General features: G+C 44.5%; 1 protein-coding gene across 2 annotated transcripts in view; it reads left to right on the top strand.

Annotated features, from left to right (window-relative positions):
- Window positions 1-21556, top strand: part of Tgfbr2 (transforming growth factor beta receptor 2) — a 90587-nt gene that overhangs the window by 53140 nt on the left and 15891 nt on the right. For both annotated transcript variants that reach the window (XM_057767568.1, XM_057767567.1), the window contains 2 exons: window positions 14542-15341; window positions 20703-20844. In XM_057767568.1, coding sequence (XP_057623551.1) covers window positions 14542-15341; window positions 20703-20844 — 942 coding nt within the window. The remainder of the gene's footprint in view (window positions 1-14541; window positions 15342-20702; window positions 20845-21556) is intronic.

Below are 21556 nucleotides of genomic sequence, written 5' to 3'. Positions count from 1 at the left end.
CAAACATATACCTTGGGCCTTCACATATACAGGCACACACACACATGCCCTCCCACATGAAAACATGCATACACACACACACACACACACACAAATGGAGACAAAAGAATGGTGAGCTTGAACAGGATGCTGTAGGATAAATAAGCAGAGAAACTGTGGGCTTTGAGAACAGCACAGCAGAACAAGTAGTCCCTTGAGCTATGTGAGGTTTCCGTTGCTGCACTTTGGGTACTATCAGGTGACTGCAGGGCATCATGAAGGTCATGTGTTCTCCACTGCCCTGATGTTTTCCCCTCTGACCTGTGTTAAGGTGAAAAGTAGGTTATCCGTGGCTTGATGTCCCTCCACAGAAGGCTGGACATTAACTTCTGTGCTTCTCAGGGGCTTTTTTGACAGTCACTGCAGAATGGTGTTGTATTTTATAGAGTTCATGGTTGAGAACATTGCTGTCGTTGCAACACTAAACTGCAAAAAAAGAAAATTCCATGATGAGGCCTGGGGATGCTTGCCTAGCATGCATAAAGCCCCGAGTTTAATCCCAATATTACATAAGGATGCTGCTGTTCACCTGTAATCCCAACACACAGGAGGTGAAGGCAAGGAGGATCAGAAGCAGAGTTCAAAGCCAGCTTGGGCTACATGAGGCCTTGTCTGGGGGAGACAGGCATCTGTGGCCTGAAAAAAAAGCAGTTTTTTGGTACGTGTCAAAGCATTGTTAGAACTGAGATCAGTGTTCCTTTTCTCTGTACAAGCTTTACATTGAAAGATAATCACGTGCTTTTGAAAGTTTATTAATTTAAGGCTTACTCTTAGTTATGAATGCTCGATCTTAGCTTGGCTTGTTTCCTGCCAGTTTTTCTTTTAAATTATCCTGACTACATTTTGCTTCTGCATTTTAATTTGTAACTTTTGAATATCTTACTTTCCTTCTTACTCCTTGGCTGGTTGCGTGGCTAGACCCTGGTATCCTTCTTTCCTTGTTCTCTTGCTCCTCCTCTTCCTCATTTCGACTTCTATTTATCCTCTCTGGCTGCCAGCTCTGCCTATCCCTGCCCCTGCCTTGCTATTGGCGGGTCATCTCTTTATTGGGGCCATCAGGTGTTTTAGACAGGCAAAGTAACACAACTTCACAGAGTTAAATAAATGCAGTATAAACAAAGGTCACACACCTGAAAATAATATTCCTCAACATATTCTCTGCCTAGCAATTGTTCTTATTTTTTTAATAATAATAATAAATTACAGTGTAATTATTTCATCTCTTCCTTCCCCTTTCCTCTGTCCAGATTCTCCTGTGAACCCTCTTGTTCTCTCTCAGATTTCAAATTCCTTTTCTTTAATTGTTGTTGTTACTGGAGTACGCACACACACACACAGAGGCCCATGCACAGACAAAATAATTATTTTTAAAGAAATCAGGAGTTTCCAAACCACTTTTGACTCCAAATACAGGCTTCACAAATCTACAGGGAAGCAGACCATTGTGTTACGCAGCTGTGAGCATCGCTGACCTCAAGCTGCGTGCAGGCTTTAGCAGTTAGCATGGAGCCACACATAGGCTAACCTGAGATGCTGAGAGAAGCGGGGAGAGCAAGGACTCCTAACCACAATGCTTCGTTTCTTCCTCACTCATTGTTGTGGAATTTCTTTTTAAATTAAAACAGCCTTTGGTTTGTGAGCCTTGCTCTGGCAGGAAGACAAATGATTTTTTTTTCTTTCTTTTTTTTTTTTTTTTAAACAGTATCAGACATGTGGTTTCCTGTCTGTGTTTAACTCGCTAGCAGTGCATCTCAGCCAGCTGGTTCCCTCTGGGCCCATTGCAGCCTTAATGGCGGCGCTTCATGCCATCCCGTCAGGCCATTCTGTGTGCACCAGATGCCTTGCACACTTTACTGTGTTCCAGTGCCTTTCGAGTGAGAGAAATTTAGAAGTGCTACCTGCTCCCCCCCCCCACACACACACATACCGATCTCATCTTGAGGCTGTCCAACCCGAGCACTGGGCACCTGGCTTCTTAGAAGAAATTCGGGGTTTTGTCTTTGAGTTTTGTTTTGTTACAGATTCTCATATAGCCCAGGTTGGCTTCAAATCTTTTACACAGCTGAGGATGGCCTTGGCCCTCTTATTCCCCTGCCTCTGTTTCCTGCGTGCTTAGATTGCAGGCCTGCATTGCCGTGCCCAGTTTATGACCTGCTCAGGATCGAGCCTGTGAACGCTGGCGAGTCCTCTGCCAACTCCACTCCCAGTCCTGACCCTGAGCTTTCTGCTTCTCCTGCCTCCACCGCTCGAGTGCTGAGATGACAGATGTGCTCTCCTAAGCCCAGTGTTTGGGGTGCTGGGGATCCACTCAGGGCCTCCTGCATGCTGAGCAAGCAAGCACTCTACCACCTGGGCTACATCCAGGTCTTTTTAGGTCTTGCATGCAAGCAATGTGGCACCGTGGCAACCTCAGGCTTCTGGTGACATGCTGCCTTCCGAGTGTACACTCAGCCCTCAGAATAGCTGCTTTCCAGCTGTGCCTATCGGTTTTGAGAGGAAACAAGGCAGATTTGCTTTCTGGACTAACTACAGATTTTTTTTTTTTAAAGAAGAAATAGGTGTGGAAATATGGTTGTTGCAAGAAGAAGAAAATTATGGATTAAATCGATGACTCTGTCATTTGAGTGGCGACTCAGAGCTGAAGGAGCCTTGTATACAGACTTTGACTAGAGTTCCAGGTCCTTCAAAGAAACCTGAGTCCGGACATAGAAAAATATGAACTGCATTGCAACTCAATCAGTCTCAGCATAGGAGGTAGTTAAAGTAACGTAAGGTAAAGCAGCTCTCTTTTGTAAATTATCTCCTCCCTCCTGAGCAGGCGTTCTGAAGCTAGACATGGCCAGAGGTTGTAGAACCCATTCTTCCTGAATAATTGCGGAGGGCAATCCAGTGTGTGCACAGCCTGCCCTGGATTCACTCACTGGATATGAGTGACCACTGTAGCAACCAGACCCTAGGGCTGCTACGGCACTGACTGCAGGTTTATGTCCCACCCAAGTTGCTTCTGTGTGTTCCACAAACTCCATACCCACAGGCTATAGTAAATGGTTGGTGCCAGAGTTTGCTACTTTTAGAGAGTCTGTAGTAGGAGGGCACTGGTTTGCTTCCTGGCCCGCCCAGACTCCCGGCTGCCCAGAATCCTGAAATAACCACACAGAAACTGCATTAATTAAATCACTGCTTGGCCTATTAGCTTTAACTTCTTACTGGCTATCTTTTACATCTTAATTTAACCCATTTCCATTACTTTATATTTTACCATGAGGTTCGTGGCCTACCGGCAAGGTTTCAACATATGTGTCTCCGGTGGCGACTCCATGGCTTTTATCTGCCTCCTTCCAGCATTCAGTTTAGTTTTCTCTGCCCAGCTCTACTCTTTTGCCTTATAATAGGCCAAGACAGTTTCTTCATTAACCAATGGTATTCACAGCATACAGAGGGAATTCCACTTCAGAGAGCCCCATTATATAATAGGTTTTAAAAAAAATACTCTAAGAAGCTGGCAAACTTTGTAGACTGTTTTTTATTTCTAACCAGGCTAAATTTCAGGGAGTGAACATCTGAACTTCTCTATGTACAGTCACCTGACTTTTGAAAGTCTTCTCTGAGAGCAAGCCTCTCCTGCCTACTGTTATGTAAACCTTTTGTCATATATAAAACTTTGAATTATATCTATTAAAAATAATGATGACTCAGTCAGTGCTCGCCTTGCAAACATAAGGACTTAAGTTGGTTGGGACCCTGGAATCCACATTAAAATGTGGAATCTGGTAACATTTACTTGCAATCCCAGTACTGGGGAGCAGAGACAGGAGGGTCCCTGGGACTTACTCCCCAGCTAGCCCAGCTAATTTCTCAAGCTCTGGTCAGAGACAGACACTGTTTCAAAAACAAGGTGGGCAACTCTATTGAACACTTGAGATAAGCTCTTAGCTTCACACATACACACACATTCATGCATGTGCACCGGCTCACACACATATTCACATACTGCCAATACACATAGACACACTACCAAAATCTTGACTTTTAATAAAACAATTCTCATTGTCCTTCTGGCTTTAGGAAAGCTATATATGGGGCTGGAACAATGGTTCCACGGTTCTGAACACTTACTGCTCTTGCAGAGGACCCAGGTTCAGTTCCCAGCATCTACATTAGGTGACTCACACCTGCCTGTAACACCAATTTCAGACAAATCGAACCTATCATTTTATACACCGTGGATGTGAAATTTAGCTGTTAAATGTTTTCTATTTTCCCAGGCCAGGCTGACATAACTGCTGTGGTGGCCATGCCCAGCTCCCAGGTGTTTTATGCACTCTGCATTAGCTGTGCCCCCCTCCTGCAGGTTCCAGCTTAACTGCTCTGGAATGGGTATCCATGCTTTCTAATCCCCCAAGATATCCAGTATGTAGCCAACACCAAGAATCACTACACTCAAGAACGACTGTTCTGCTAGACTCTGTGTCTGTCTCTGTACTCCCTATGTAGCCTGGACAGAGACATCAGTGAGTAGAGACCATCTCCACAGAGGAGGCCAGCATTCTGTCTACGATTCAGGAGAAAGCAAAGAAGCCTCACATCTAGGCTGGCCAATCTCGAGAGGAACAGGATTATGTTTTCAACTAATTGTAAGAAGCTAGTTCAGTGAGGCCCCTGGGTCTGGAGGATCTGTGGCCTGAAAACAAAACAAAACAAAAAAAAAACCTTAAGAGTGTGAATGAGAGGTGGGATAACGAAGACCACGAAAGTCCCAGAAAACAGGTGCACAGCTTACGGCAGAGGTTCTCAACCTTCCTAATGTTCTGACCCTTTAATACAGTTCCTCCTATTGTGGTGACACCCCCAACCATAAAATTATTTTCATACCTACCTCATAACTGTAGTTCTGCGACTGTTATGAATCGTACTGTAAATATCTGAGATGCAGAATATCTGGTATGTGATCCTTGTGAAAGGGACATTTGATCTGTAGACTGAGAACCACTGTTTGAGAGCATGAAATTTCAGACCAGTGCATCTCTGTTTTTAGGATTACCAAGCACAGGCAGGAGATGGGAGACCAAGGGATTGGCTCAGGGACTGGTTCGGGGACTGGCAGCCAGGAAAATAATGGAAGATCCCGAGTTGAAGGCAACTGGGTTATAGTACACCCTGGTCAGGAAGCAGAAGGAAATGACCCCCAATGTTCAGCTCACTCTCTCCTATGCATTAGGTCCAGGGCCTCAGCCCATGGAAGTGTGCCTCCTACAGTCAGGATGGCTCTGCCCACCTCAGTTAATCTAGTCCATGCCCAGAGGTTTATCTTGTAGGTAGTTGTAGAGCCTTCCAAGGTGACTGTGTTAGCCACAACAAGGGCTCACATAGAGTCGGGATGATGCAGGCTTCTGGAGGTCAGAGGACAACATCAGATGCCATTCCTCGTACACTGTTGATCTTCTTTTTGAAGTCAGCTCTGTTACTGAACTGCAGCTCACCAAGTAGGCTAGGCTGGTCAGCAAACCCCAGAGACCCCTTGTTGCTGTCTCTCTAGTGCTGAGATTCCAAGCACAGACTACCACTCCCAGCTTTTTAAACATGGGTTCTGAGGGTTTGAACACAGGTCTTCCTGCTTACAAAGCAAGCACTTTACCAAGTGAGGTATCTCCCCAGCACCCATACTGGGTGACTTTGAAATATCCCAATATTTGAACTTTGTGCCAATTGTGGCTACCAGCTTGAGGTTTAACCCCCATGTCCCAGGAGTAAACTGGAAGAGGCTATTGCGTTAGACTGAAATTTATTCATGCAAAGGAGACTGTTGGGTAGGGAGGGGAGCTGGGAGTGGCTTAGCTTTGAGATGTTTATGGTAGGAATTAAAGCAAAGCACACAGAGAGGAGGTCTCTTCCCTCGTTACAAGAAAAGAAGTATTCTCAAAATCTACCCAGAATGCTTAGCAGTGCTGTCACCACCGTGCCAGTTCAAGTAGCCCTGTGTCTCCTGCCAGCTTACTCTCCTGTTGTTCAATTAAAATCACTTTTAATTGTTTGCTTGCATTTGTTTGCTCTTCGTGGAGACGATGAATGGGGAATCCTATCTCACTCCACACTCCTCTGCTGCTTAATTGACTGGAACGTGCTTGTGGACTGTTTTCTTGTTGGCCAGTCTAAATACAATTGCTCCAACACTCTGCCAACGATGCCACTAAGAGACTTAGTTTCAGGACTGCATCGTCTCTGGCAGGATACCAAGAAACTGACTCCAGCTTTGCGAGAGGTACTTCTGGAACCTTAAGGTATGGATGAGTCGCCCAGGGAACATTCAAGTGCACACTCTGACCTAATGGTAATTTAGAGCGGGGGCAAAGATGCTGCTTTCCAGAGAGCTCTTAGGTGATGTGCGCTCTACATGCTGGTCTAGGGATCTTTCCTTGAATGGCAAGGTACCAAGAGATTCTGCACCACGACAGCAAGATGCTTAAAGATCCAGGTGAGGTCAGCAAGATTTGTGAACTCTAGAACTGTCAAGTCCATATACAGCACTAGAGCTGAGCTTGTTCCCTTTCTCTCTCCCTCTCCCCATCTCTCTCCTTGTCTGTGTGTCTGCCTGTCTACCTACCTGTCTGCCTACTTAGCTAACAACTTACACACACACATTCACACAAATGCGTGTGCACACACACATACATGGATATGTACATATAGAGATACTTAGACGTACACAAGTAAATTGAGCAGGACTGTTCTGGTTTGTTTTCTAATGTGTGATAAATACCGTAGCTGAAGCAACTTTGGGAAGAAAGCGTTTATTTGGCTTGTACTGCTAGGTCACAGTCCACCACTGACAAAGTCAATGTAGGAGCCCAAGCAGGAACTAAGCAGAGACCATGGGGTGATGTTGCTTACTTGCTAGTTCTCTGGGTCATGCTTAGGTAGCTGTTTCATGCAACCTCGCCCAACCTGCCTAGGGATGATGCTGCCCACAGAAGGCTGGTCCCTCCCACATCTACCATCCATCAAGACAATCCTTTACAGATGTTGCCAGTGGCCAAAATGATCTGGGAAGTTCCTCAATTGAGTTTCCTCTTCCCAGGTGATGCTAAATTGTGTCAAGTTGGCAATAAAAACTGACCAGGACAAGACCAGAGCATTGCTTTTGTAAAGACAGTTTCAGCTGGGCATGGTGGTGCACACCTCTAATCCCAGCACTCAGGAGGCAGAGGCAGGTTGATCTCTGTGAGTCTGAGGCCAGTCTGGTCAAAAGAACTCATTCCAGGACAGTCAGAACTACATGGAGAAGCCCTGTCTCAAAATATATAAATAAATAAATACAAATAAAAAATAAAGACACTTTCAGAATTTGTCTTATAGTTTCTTCTCAATTATATGTGACCAGATGTTTCATAAGGCTTGGCATGGTTTGTATTAAAATTGTAGGAGAGTTTACTAGAATTCCTCAAGAATAGAAATTCTGCAACATTCACTCAATCCTGTTAGCACTCTGAGAGCTGCACATGCCCACTTTGCTGGGGAAGTCATAAAACAAACAAACAAACACCCCAAAGAAGTTCCAGCTCCAGGCATAAGGAGGAGGTGCTGCTTTTGAGGGAAAGGAAGGCAGTTGTCTGAAGACAAGTTGGGGATCATGAAGAGACTTATAGGATGCCTGGCAAACATATTTTATTACCAGACTTGTGGTTTTAAGATTGTTTGCCTTACAATAATTCATCGTTCTTGACACCTGTTTTATGTGCTTTGTGTATTTGTGTTTTATTGGACTGAAAAAGGAAAAAAACCAGGACACAATCAGAATAGTAATTTACATAGGCCAGGTTTTGTTCTTGGGCTAAATGTGCCTTGGATACCCTTGTGTTCTAGTATCATTTCTGTTTTGCAATGATAAAATGTTTGATAAAAGACAATTTGTGGAGAACGGTTTTGCTTGGCTCACAGTTCCAGGTTCCAGTCTATCATTGAGGGGAATGAGCTCAGGAGCCTGAGACAGCTGGCTGCCTCATGTCTGTAGTCAAGAGCGAGAGGAATGAACGCATGTGTGCTCATGGCTCAATTGCTTGTGCTCAGCTCCATCTCTCTAGTCTCATACAGTGCAGGAGCATCTGCCTAGGGAATGATGCCGCCCACAGAGGGCTGAGTCTTCCCACAACAGGCAATTTAGTTAAGACAGTCCCCTTGCATTCCTATCCTCTGTAGACAATTCCGCATTGGAACCTCTCCCCAGGTCATTGTTTCATCAAGTTGATGGTGAAAGCTGACCATCACACCTTGAGATGGAACATTTTAAATTTGGTTTAGTTTTTTTTTTTGGTCCCTATCACTTGCCAAAAGGAAACCTACTTGATACTCTGGGCCCTCTTTCCACATCACTGTCTCATTTTAGGGATAAGAAATTCAGAGTACGGGTGATGTGCCTGGGACACGTGGCCCAGGTCTGCCTTTGCTGCAGTCTCTATTCCTCCCTTCCACCTCACAGTCTCCCTAGCATTGAAACCTCAAGGTCACATAAAACTTTCTGTTGTGTGCGTGTCCCACAAGAAAGGCCAGATCTAGCTGAAGATGAAAAATAATTTGCCAATTTCAGAGTCCAAAAAAGTAAATAGTTTTGAAAGATACATTTTTTTCATTTTCTTTGCTTTTACCTTAAAAGATAAATATTACTATGCCACAAAATTATACAGGCTGACAAGAAAACTCAGGACATAATTTCATGATGTACTCTTCTGTATAATGACTGGAGAGTGAACAACTTGATTTCTAAACCAAGCCTTATACACATACACACAGACATACACACACAGAGGTATACACATACACATAGAGGAATATACACAGAAGTATACACATACACAGGCATCCACACACGGAGGTACACACACACACACACAGAGGAACACACACAAAAGTATACACATACACAGAGGTACATATACACACAGGCATACACACAAAGGTATGCACATACAGAGGCACACACACACAAACACACGAGATGTAAACAAGTGACTCCCAGGCTCCTTATGTCATTTGGCATGCCCACATCTGATACTAGTGGCTAAAAAGAACTTAAAACTCTCTAATGGTTTTAAGTAAAAGTGACTTAGTAAAAACAAATAATGAGGTCAACATGATGACAAAACCATTCCAAGTGGAGGCCTGGGGCGCTGCTCAGTTCCTAGAGTGCTCATTTAGCATGTCCCAAGGCCCTAGGTTCCACTCCAGCACCACAAAATGGTGGTGCATGCCTGTACTGCTACCACTCTGGAGCTGAAGCTAGAGGGTCAGAAGTTCAAGGTCATCTTCAGCTGTAGATAGTCTTTGAGGCTAACCTGAGCTATGTGAGACACTGTCTCAAAAAATGAAGCAAAAAATAAAAACTAAAACAAGCAAAAATTCTAAATTGTTATTATGTCTTGATAAAAACCTGATGAACACGGAGAATGAATTTGAGAAATGGGCTCCTGTGTTACTATTTACAGTAGTTGAGCAATTCCAATGAAGGCGTTTGGAGTGAAAGTTCACTATTGTCACTGCACACTAGAAAGCGACATGTGGCAGGTTCCACTCATCTTGGTGATCTGGTGTGTACGTTGATGAAGATTACATGACCTCTAGAGAGATCCTTGGAGAAATGTCACTGAGTCTGTAAGTGCAAAGACGTCCACATGTCACCCGTGGTCATCTGGAGCCACAAGATACGTACACAAGTGACCAGGAAGGAAGCAGAGCTAGGATGAGATGCAGGGAGGGAAGGAAAAGCATCCTGTCTCAAGTCACTACCTTAATTAGTACTTGAAAATTGACACATTCATTTGTTTGCTCGGTGACTACCAGAGGGAAGTGCCCTAGGGATCTCTACTGAGTAAGCATGCTGTGAGCAGCCCAGTGCCTGCCTCCACAATGTTGGAAAGCAGAAACTAACCTGGGACTGTTGGAAGGAAAGTCATACCGTGATTGTGGATGTGTTGCTTAGTACCCTGCCTGCCAAAGCCCACTGTATGCTACTTGTCTTTCCAGAGAGAGAATCACAGAGGGCTCCCCACTAGAGCATGGAGCTCCTTCCCAGACTCAGCAAAGCGGTCAGCAAAAGCCCCAGTCTCTTACGTGGAAAGCCATACACCAACCCAGGCAGATTTACCTGTAGCATCTGTTTTCCACATCCCAGGGAGATGGGTCAGTCTTGAACTTGCTGTGGGAGCACTGTCAGAGGGGCCAGCACTCAGTGCTTCTTCCAGGGGCGTTTTCTGTTTTGTGCATGTGCACTGTGGACTAATTGAAGTCAGATGAAGTCTGTAGAATTGCTCGGAGAGACTTGTAAATGCGTGTGAAATACTGCCGTGCTGAAGCGCAATGATCTCACATTTTTATAGATGAATATGTATTTCTATAGTAATGCTTGGGCAGGATCTCACAGGAGATCTGAAAGGAAAGAAAGACCGAGGTGTCTCAGTGACAAGCAAAGCATGTGTGTGTCACGGTGTTTGTTCCAGATAGAATGTGGCGTGTACGTGTCTTTGATTTCTGCTGCTGACATAATCTTGGGTACGGCAAACACTTAGAAATGATTCAGAGTTCTATTTTGGGGGCAGGAGTGATGGTTCAGCAGGTAAGAGCGCTTAGTGCTCTCGCAGAGGACCCAGGTTTGTTTCTCGGCACCCGCACAGCAGCTCACAACCATCTGTACATTCCGGGGAATCAATGCTTTCTTCTGACCTCTGACGGTACTATACACACATGGTACACATACGTTCATGCAGGCACACACACGCATATGAAATATTAAATAATTATCTTAAAAAATAGATGATACATGTTAGTTAAAGGTGAGAGAAGCTGGGGCCTTTTGCTTACTGAGTTCATAGGACCACTGAATTCCACTCACAAAGCCCAGGCTAAGAATATTTGCTATTGTAAACATAAAGCCTCATTTAAAAAAAAATGAACCTTCAAGAAATTCTACCCAAAGCTAGCTCTAATGTTCTAATGTCATGTTTCATGAAACGCTGCTTTCCATGGCAGCTAGTCAGACTACGTTCACAAGCATGGCTTGCGTTCCCGTATGTGTGAGGTCCTGCAGCAGGCTTCTAAATTTTCGCTCATGTTAAAAATGCCCACGTAGGGGCAGTTCCTCACTGTGGTTTGGAATTGAGAACGAGAAGTAGTCTCTGTGCAGATGGCATGGCCCTTTAGATGCCGGCACCACCCAAGAATAGACAGTATGGCTCTCTGTGTAGAGCACTGGCTCCTTTTACAGAGGACCAAGGTTCAGTGCCCAGCACCCACATGAAGGTTCCCAGCTATCGATAACTCCAGTTCCAGGGGATTCAACACTCTCTTGCAGCTTCTGTGGGTACCAGGTGTGCAGGTGTGCACATGTATTCATACAGGCAAACACTCACACACATAAAAAGAAAAATAATTGTATCACTGAGCAGATGGCCACCAAAGTACTTGCTGTAGCCTCCAATAAAGACAGACACTGTATCAAATTGAAAGGTTAGTTAAAACCATTCTTCATTGGCTCTCAGCAGGGTCACTAGTGTGACATTTAGAGGCACTGTGGTATAAGGCTAAGAGCTCTGGTCCAGTAGAGCTTGTTGCAAACATTATCTTGCTTATTGCCTGCGTCAGTCTTGGGAAATTAAACACTCTGAACTTCAGCGTTCCTCTCTGGGACATGGGTCTTAAAACGTAGCTGTTTCTACCCAGCAGAGTTTCCTCAGCAATTAAATATGAGAATTATGTAAACCCTGTGAACCCAGCCAACACATGGCATGCGCTCAGTCTGAGAGTCTCTCTTCCTTGGGGGCTGCCAGGAAGAAGCACATTCTGTGACTTTCTGGGCCAAGGAGACCCCTGCGTGTGTCCACACCTACAGCTTTCTTTGTCTAATAGAGAAGCCCAGAGGCCAGCACAGTGGCGTGCCTGGGCAGCTCTTGTTTAGATGCAGCCACATCCCAAAGCTTCCTTCCGGCCTCGATTGCTATTGTGACTCCCTTCACCTCTTCTTTGAAGCTTCTAGATTGTCAGATGTTATTCACCCACTCCACACACGTACAACTTTATATGTAGGTTTAAAAAAGAAAGAAAAGAGAAAGGTCACAGGAAACAGGAGGGGAAAGTGAAGCTTTTGTTTCTGACCTTCAGCCAGGGGATTTCTCGAACCTTCTGCAGTCAATGTCACATGTTAATTTCAGTCTGGGTACTTGCCACAGACTTAGAAGAACTAGAAATGAACAAGGAAAACCTTTTCTGTTCGTAGTTAGGAATTATAAACTGATCAGTAACAAATGAACAGTTCATACCGGCATTTTAATGCATTGGAGACTCAGCTAAGAAATTATGCAGGCAATAGTTAAAAGTCTGAATTGTATTTTCTTATATGTGGAAAGGAATATTCACAGTGGTCCAAAAGTAAAGCCTGTCCAAATCCTTCCATTATATTACAGGGTATTAAAAATCACATTTATAGGATAGGGGGCTGCTTATTTTTTCCTATAAAAATAGTGCCAGATAGTAAATACTTCTGGCTTGTGGGATAGAGCTGATCTTAATTGCAGGGAGGTCTCTATTAAGAGCATCCACAGAAGGCTTCTCTCGCCTCCCCACCCCATCTGTTTAACAACCGTTGAAAGTGTGGGAGTATCTTGATCACAAGGCTATATAAAAACCGATAAAACGGCCTGCTTCAGAACATAAGGCAATATTCTTTCGACAGCACAAACAATCATGGAAGTGGCCCCGCCTGTGCCAATTGCCAGCATATACTCATGGTACCAAATGACCTAATCTAGCCCCTGTAGAGCTCCCATCAACCTGAGAAAAACGTTAAGTCAGTTAACCAAACCAATTTCATGGCAAAGTGTCTCATGTACAGCTGGCTGTGGATAGCTGAGACTAGCAAGGCTTCCCTTCCAAATATGTCCACAGGTACTAGGTATATGGGCTGCAATTTGCTGTGGCACCTAAATAGTATTTCATCTCTGTCTTTAATTTTGTCATCTGGGGTTATATCTGTGCTTTCTGATGGTCTTGGACAGCCATCAAGGGTCATTCAATCCTTAAAGGGATCATGGCCCACCATTTGAGAACCACACTCTACAGTTTTATCAGGTTCTATATGAATTGGTTACTTTTGCATTGCTATGACCAAATGACTTGAACAGAATCAAATTAAGGAAGGAAGAGATTATTCTGGCTTGCGGTTTGAAGGGATACAGTCAGTCCCCAGGGTGAAAGCAGGCTGGCAGGACCTGGCCACCACGCATTCATAGGAAGCAGAGAGCATGTTACACATCTCAAAACCCGCCCTAAAAGGACCTCTTCCTCTAGGGAGTGAGGTTCCACTTGGTGAAGGTTCTATAAGCTTCCAAAACAACACCAGCAGCTGGGAATCGAGTTTTCAAACACACAGCCCTGACCATGTGGGGAAGGAAGCCGGTTAGCGCTAAATCACATCACTACGTAAACAACTGTTTAAAAACAGGAGTTACATCATTCTCTGTCTATCCCCAGCACCTTGACCTTTGTTTTCATTCATCACATGTAGTTACTCAGCTCCAGTTATGCTGCAGACACACACAGAAACGCAGCCACACGGGAAGGGCAGAGAAGCCATACGACTATGTAACACAAGACACTTTCTTAAGTTTCCCCAGCTTTTCTTAGAGCTGAAGATTGAAGAGTAGGAGATATTTGAGTGAATGGTCTCAAGCAAGGATTACCTTTCCCCTTCCCAAGCTCCCACCTCCTCTGCTCCTGCTTTGCTCGGGCTACCCTGAACCATCAGCTCTGTGCCTGAGGGGTAAGGAAAAGCATAGAAAGAAAGGATCTTTTGGAAGTCTGTTATGTTATGCCAACATGGTATCTGTGTGTGTGTGTGCGTGCGTGCGTGCGTGCGTGCGTGTGCGTTTATACACAGATATGTGTTTATGTCTGCAAGGAACATGGTTGTGCTAATGTATGCATGAGAATGCTTAAGAATTTCTTAGGAATGATATGTACCCATTATGTGACAGGGTCTCTCACTTAACCTGAGCCTCACTGATTTAGCTAGTCTGGCTGACAAGTGAGCCTCAGAGATGCACCTGCCTCCATTTCTCCAAACCTGGAATTACAAGCATCTGAATTTTTATATGGGCTCTAGGGGGTTTAGTGCAGGTCCTCATGCTTGCAAGGCACTTTATCAACAGAGCCATCTCCTCAGTTCGTCTCCCCCATCCATGTGCGTGATTGCTGATGAAGAAGAGACCTGGAGCCGGTATTATCTAACAATGTCTTATGTATCAAACTTTGGTTGATACGGTGTCCTTGATCTGATTTGTTTCACCTTGGGAAGGACATGGATGGTGTGCTAGTATGTAGCATCCCTGCCACGAATCACTATCTAGTATCCATGGACACAGTTCCATGCTACTGTGTACAAGTACATGGTTTTAGACTTGCTTCCTGGTGGCTCCCACTTTCCAAACCTAATCAGTCTCTCCCACCTTCTCTCTCCATCAGAATACACCGCCAGCAATCCCGACCTGTTCCTGGTCATTATCCAAGTGACTGGCGTCAGCCTTCTGCCTCCACTGGGGATTGCCATAGCCGTGATCATCATCTTCTACTGCTATCGTGTCCACCGGCAGCAGAAGCTGAGCCCGTCCTGGGAAAGCAGCAAGCCCCGGAAGCTCATGGAGTTCAGCGATAACTGCGCCATCATCCTGGAGGACGACCGTTCGGACATCAGCTCTACGTGTGCCAACAACATCAACCACAACACGGAACTGCTACCCATTGAGCTGGACACGCTGGTGGGGAAAGGCCGCTTTGCCGAGGTCTACAAGGCCAAGCTGAAGCAGAACACTTCGGAGCAGTTCGAGACTGTGGCCGTCAAGATCTTCCCCTATGAGGAGTACACGTCATGGAAAACAGAGAAGGACATCTTCTCAGACATCAACCTGAAACACGAGAATGTCCTGCAGTTCCTGACTGCTGAGGAGCGGAAGACAGAGCTGGGAAAGCAGTACTGGCTGATCACAGCGTTCCACGCCAAGGGCAACCTGCAGGAATACCTCACCAGGCATGTCATCAGCTGGGAGGACCTGCGGAAGCTGGGCAGCTCCCTGGCCAGGGGCATCGCTCATCTCCACAGTGACCACACTCCATGTGGGAGGCCTAAGATGCCCATCGTCCACAGGGACCTCAAGAGCTCAAACATCCTCGTGAAGAATGATTTGACCTGCTGCCTGTGTGACTTCGGGCTGTCCCTGCGTCTGGACCCTACTCTGTCTGTGGATGACTTGGCCAACAGTGGGCAGGTAAGTGTGAGCTGCCGCTCCAGACCCTAAGCTCACGCTTGGCCTCACCTCTACCTTTTTCTTTTATTTCCTTGTAGTAGTACCAAAGAGTTCCACAATAGCCCAGAATGGAATATAGCAAAGGTTTGTTTATTTAGGAGTAAACTCACAGTAAGGGTGGCTATCTGCAGTCCTCTGAGTGTGCTCGGAACTGGAACCGAATCCAGCAGAAAAGAGAGCTGCACACGCTTTTTGTCTGCACTTACAATACATGAGACCACACCCTAAGAGGGTGGTATCTTAAAGGCTGTTGGCTAAAGTAGTTCCCACATTTCCTCTCTGAAATTTTTCAATTAGAGAGGCGCGAGTGTGTGTGTGAAAGAGACAGAGAGAGACAGAGAGAGAGAGAGCATGCGTGCGCACACACACACACACACTCATGTGCACACGTGCATTCACCCAAGCATGCATATGTGGGGATCAGAAGTTGATATCAGGTGTCTTTTCTTCATTGCTTTCCTTCTTACTTTTTGAGACAGGGTGTCTTACTGAGCCCGGAATTCACTGATTGCTAAAATTGGTGAGTCCTGTTCCTTCAACCCCATCCCAACCCAGAGACACTGGGATTACAGGTACGCCAGTGTGCCTGGCTTTTACATGGGTGTTGGAAAACTGAACTCAGGTCCTCATGCTTATGCAGTGAGCACTTGATCCACTGAGGCATCCCCCTGCTCCTCATTTAATATACTCATTAGTATACTATAAATAAGTTATACTAAGTAATGCATTTCATTATGACATTTCCTTCCATAGAACTTCAAACAATGCCTTGGGTGAATATCTTCCTATTATCCCTTTTCTTCCTTGCCTTCTTTCTCCTCCCATGTCTCTAAATGGCCCCCACCCCTTACTTCTATTTCCATCTCTTCCTCTAAATCCCACACAGGATAGACAACACTCAATATGTCTTCCTGAGCCTGGCTTATTTCACTTAACATGATGCCCTCCAGGTCCATCCATTTTCCTATAGATGCCATCTTCTTGTTCTTTCATCTCAATAAAACTCAACTGTGTGTGTATGTCCCCACACGTGTGCATGGATGTCAACCCAGGCTGCCCACATAACCTGGCTGTCTTCACCTCCCCTCTTGACGCACACACCTGGCCTCTTGTCTCAAGGAGCTCTACATTGTGGGGTTTATTAAAGGGATCTGGAAAATTAGCATGTTAGTACCCATCAGTCCCCACCACCCCACAGTCTCTCAACTAGGCTACCTTCGTTAATAGATAGCACTGTCTTCAAATCCTTTCTAGCCTGAGTCAGCTGCTGCTCGCTTCCCATTCCCATGCCATTTGCAAACGGTTGTCTTTCCCTCAGGAACTGTTGACTTCTTCTTACCTCTAACTTTTCTTCTCACATGGTTGTACTAGATCTTTTCTGCTGTTTAGTCTTAGTGGCTATACTGGTTCTAGATTCTAGAAGGAGACCTTGAAGTCCAAATCCACACTTACGAGGTGACCAAAGATACTCAGCATGATGCCAGGCAGTGAAAGCGACCAATAAGTATTTGTTGAAGGAGTGAACCGTTCCATTTGTCTGTCTGTCCCTCTGTCTGTTATTCTGTGTGTGCGGTGTGTGTGTGTGCGTGTGTAGGTACACATATGCATTGTGTTTGGAGCCCAGATCTATTCCTCCATTGCTACTCACCTTGTTTGGGGAGACAAGGTCATTTACTGACACTAAAGCTCACCAATTTGGCTGGGCTGGATGGATAGATGGCTCTAGGGAGCCTCCTGTCTCCCCTCCACCTCCATGCAGTGGTAGAATCACAAGGGTGTGCCATCATCCACCTGTAGCATGGATTCTGGGGACTGAATTGCTATCCTCTTGCTGGTCTGGCAAGCGCTTTACTTACTGAGCCATCTTCCCAGCCTAGTAATTCCATTTTTGAGGCATTGTCCCTGATCCAAATGGAAACCCTTTGAGGTTGGCACATTCGGATGATTTCCTTCCCAGGTGACGGCTGATGACTAACACGGTGGCTCTGCCATGAGCACTGCAGCTCTCTGTAGCTGGCTAACAGGGCACACTCTAAAACCCTCCTCAGAATGAACCGCACTTGCGAGGTTCCTGCCTTGTCAGGGCTCTGCCCCTAGCAGCACGTGCAGGGCAGAGGTCATCTTGCTGAGACACAAACAAGTCAATATGTCAGGGCGGTGACTCCCAGAGTGCTCTGTTAAAAAGGAAAATGTCTTCTAAGACAGGCCGATAAGAACTATTCTTTGAAACAAATGGCATTAATTATTTGACCTGTGTATGACAGTGATGGACATTGGATGAACTCATATACCCTGCGATATCAAACATTTCCATTTGAAAACCTTCCCTTAGAAATGGCTTTCCCTTTTCCCTGTAGCCCCGTGTTTGTTTAATGTCAATCATAAAACTGATCACAGGCCTCACTAACCAGAATATAGGTACACATCACATTCATAGAAATTATTGTATGATTTGGTCTTTTCATATGGCTTTAATTTAGCAGAGATTTATGAAATTATGTCATAAAGTCCATGGGGTAAATTAAAATTAAATAGTCCTTAAGTGACCCATATGAGTGACAATTATTGTCATCAAGAGTCTTAGAGTTTCAAAAATGAAAAGAAAAATATCTAATTTGCAAAAGAAAAGATAAACATGTAAGGGGTTGGAGGATGACTTAGCAGCTAAGGGCACTTGCTGCTCTTACAGGGTGTTATTCTAGGGGTTTTGACCAGGTTCCTTTTTCTGCCAGTTAAAGAATTAAAACATAAGAAAAAAACCTCAAGGGTGAAAGGTGGCAGTGGGAAAATTGCAAATAACAGCAAAAAGGACAGAACAAGAGCAAACAGGAGCGGGAAGAATCAGCAATTGAAGGAAGGTGTTTGTTGGATTGAAGAGACGCAGACATGCAGCAGACACACAGAAAGGGGGTCTGCAGAGCACGGGGGGATGTGGAAACTGAGAATCCAGCATCTTCTCGAGGACTGGGGGTTTTATCTTCTCTGACGGCTCTTCCTTCCCTAATTTAGCATTGCTCAGTTTGAAGAAAGTTAGAATGGCTGATTGGCTCATACAGCACGTCCTGACCAGGCCTTGAACTTGGTGACCCCTCCATCCAGAGGCCTACTGGTGAGAGGGGAAAAAAAGCCAATGACTCTTGTTTTAAGCTGCCAGTATTTTGTATTAGGTCCCCAAGGTGAGGAAGAAGTTCACCGCCTTTATTACCTAGTCATAGCCCTCCTCCCCGTTTGCCTGCCTTTCACGGACTCTGATCCTTAGTCCCTCCAGGGGACCTGGGCTTTCTTCCTAGCACCCATAGGGCAGCTCACAACAGTCTGTGACACCAATTCCAGGGCATCTGAAGTCCTCTTCTGGCCTCTGTGGGCACATGTGGCGCAGGCCGAACACTCACCTCATGAAATAAAACTAAATCAATCTTTAGAAATATATAAGCATCTAAAATATCATAGCTGTGGCCCTTGAGGTTATCTACAAGAATACTCAATAGCAGGATGGCATATGCAGTCACGTTAGTGGCTCTGGGTTGGGATACTTGTTTGGGCATGTTTTGTTTAGAGTCTTTGAAAGGCTTTCAGAGAGAAAATAATAATATGTGTTCTGCCTGCCTGTGTAATTCTCCTCATTTAAAACAGCACTATGATTTTTTTAAAAAAAGAGAATCTGCACAGGGCTGTAACTCAGTCAGCAAAGCGCTTGCCTAGTGTGCGGGAAGCCCTGAGTTTGATTCCTAGCATCTCCAAAGAGTGGGTGTGGTATGTTCTCTCAGCACTCTGGAAATGGAGGTAGGAGGATCAGTGGTTCAAGGAAATCACCAGCTACAGAGGATGAGGCCCGCTTGGGCTATATGAAACCATATCAAAAAAAATAAAGGAAGGAGGGAAATGGGAAATGGGGAGCAGTTGGAAATTTTAATTAAAAAAAGAATAAAAATTAAAAAAAAAAATAAAGGAAGGAATAGAGGGAGGGAGGGAGGGAGGGAGGGAGGGATACAGGAGGGGCTAATTGACCTATAATACTTAATACCTGTATAGCTTAAAGTCTAAGACTTCATATTAGAATATTAAACAATCTTTAAGCAACTGTGCACCAAATAAGTACAATAACCTCAAAATGTAAGCAATATATAAGTATCTTGATCAGAGGCAGAAATGTATAGTGCAATATGATAAATATATGTTAGATATATAAAATTGTGACAATATACAAGATGTCTTAGGTAGAGGTAGAAGCATGCATGTATACAATATGACAAAGTAACTTTGCATAGGTGTACAAATATTGTAACCAGAAATAGGAGCATGTTCAATATAACAAATATAATTTGAATTTATATCAATGTACAAGAATCTATACCAATGTAAACTGTCTACAAATAATAACTCACAAGTATTAACTCTGTTACTATTTGTTACTATTATTATTAGTGTGAATAAGCTCACACTAATCTACTTATTATCCCATCCAATTTCCCTTTTTTTTTTTCCAAAGAAGATCCCTGAGCCTACATAATTTCCACTCTAACCCCCAACCCTCTACCAGTTATAATCACCCCAGTCTTTTCATAATTTTAAAATTTTATCAGTAGTAAAAGGCAGGAAGGAAAGAAGGAAGACGGGGAGGGCTAGGAAGAAAGATTGTACCCCACCCCACCTCCAGCTGAAGAGCTGTTGCCAATGGATGGTTGCTGGGGAGAAAGGAGAGGAGTCTCGTGTCTTCAGTGGTACAGCCACCAATAGTTACCCCAATCCCAGAAAGCCCCCACTAATGTTTTTATGAGTAACACTAATCAAATGCAATGGATCATTTCAAGTAGGTATGGGACTTGTTAGCAAGAGGGGATTCAAGAAGTGGACAAAAAATAAGAGAAGATAATTGTTGTAGGTATTCATTCAGCCAATAGCCTCTTGGATACCAGCCCATAAGGGCATGGTCTGAGGTAATGTATGCACAAACAGGAAGCGTGAGAGCCCCTTGCTTTCTCTTGGTTGGTGATTGGAGTTCAGTTCACAGCTCCCGGCCCCCACAGAGGACCGCGGCTCTCTACTCTTATTGTGAGTTTTCTTCCCAAACCAGTAAATACTTGTTATCCTTTATTCCAGGCTCTTGTGGACTTCCTTAATTACATCTACAGATAATAGGGATGAATTTGATCAAAATACATCATATACATGTATGAAGTTATCTAAAAAGAAGAAACCTCAAGAAACAAACTAAAACATCTGTATATGTGAAACCCAAGCTCAAATCCTCTGTGACAAATTCACTCAAAATTGAAGTTCAATTATAAGCTTCATTCTGTGTTTTTGTTTTTATCTTAAAAGGTGGGAACTGCAAGATACATGGCCCCCGAAGTTCTGGAATCCAGGATGAATTTGGAAAACGTGGAGTCCTTCAAGCAGACAGATGTCTACTCCATGGCTCTGGTACTCTGGGAAATGACATCCCGTTGCAATGCGGTGGGAGGTACGTAATTGGGTCCCCATTCCGGATGACACAATGGTGTCTGTTTCCAGCACAGTCCCAGGGTTCAGCACAGAGCAGTGGACTCCACTGGGAGGCAGCTGAGTTCATGTAGTGCACAGGTCTAGGATTATTCTGAATCGCCAAGGTGTCTCAGTGAAGAAGCACATTGGGAACAGAAGCCTTTCCATACAGCTAGAGGGAATTACATTTCTCTCTGCAGATGAGTTAATATCTTGCAGGAGGTGGTCACTAGAAACAGGACTGAGAATGACTTCTTTTGACCTAAAGGGGAATAGTCAGAGGAGCATCTGCATTTTGTTTCTTCTCCTTTGGATTTAAAGGACTGAGAAAATACTTGACTAAATATTTGCTCTTGTAGACATGACTTCTTTTTCACAAAACTAAGCAAGGTGGGTTGATATGTCTGTTTGGGTTTTAAAACTTCAGGAATACTTAATAAAGAAGATAACTAACCGGTAAGACTTCTCCTCTCCATTCAGTAGCTTCTATCAGATCTCACCTGGAAAATGAGTACCCTCCAGCCTTTTCCAGATGAACTCAAGCTTGGTTTCATTCTTTTTGCCTTTTTGTTTTATAATAATATTAGACTTACCAAATAGAGTCAAGAAGAACACAGAGGGCCGAGGAGGTGGCTTAATCACTAAAATCCTACCACACAAATGTGAGGACATGAGTTCAGATCCTCGGCACC

Source organism: Chionomys nivalis, chromosome 4, assembly GCF_950005125.1.
Source record: "Chionomys nivalis chromosome 4, mChiNiv1.1, whole genome shotgun sequence".
Taxonomy (NCBI): domain Eukaryota; kingdom Metazoa; phylum Chordata; class Mammalia; order Rodentia; family Cricetidae; genus Chionomys; species Chionomys nivalis.
This window is presented reverse-complemented; position numbering and strand designations above follow the sequence as displayed.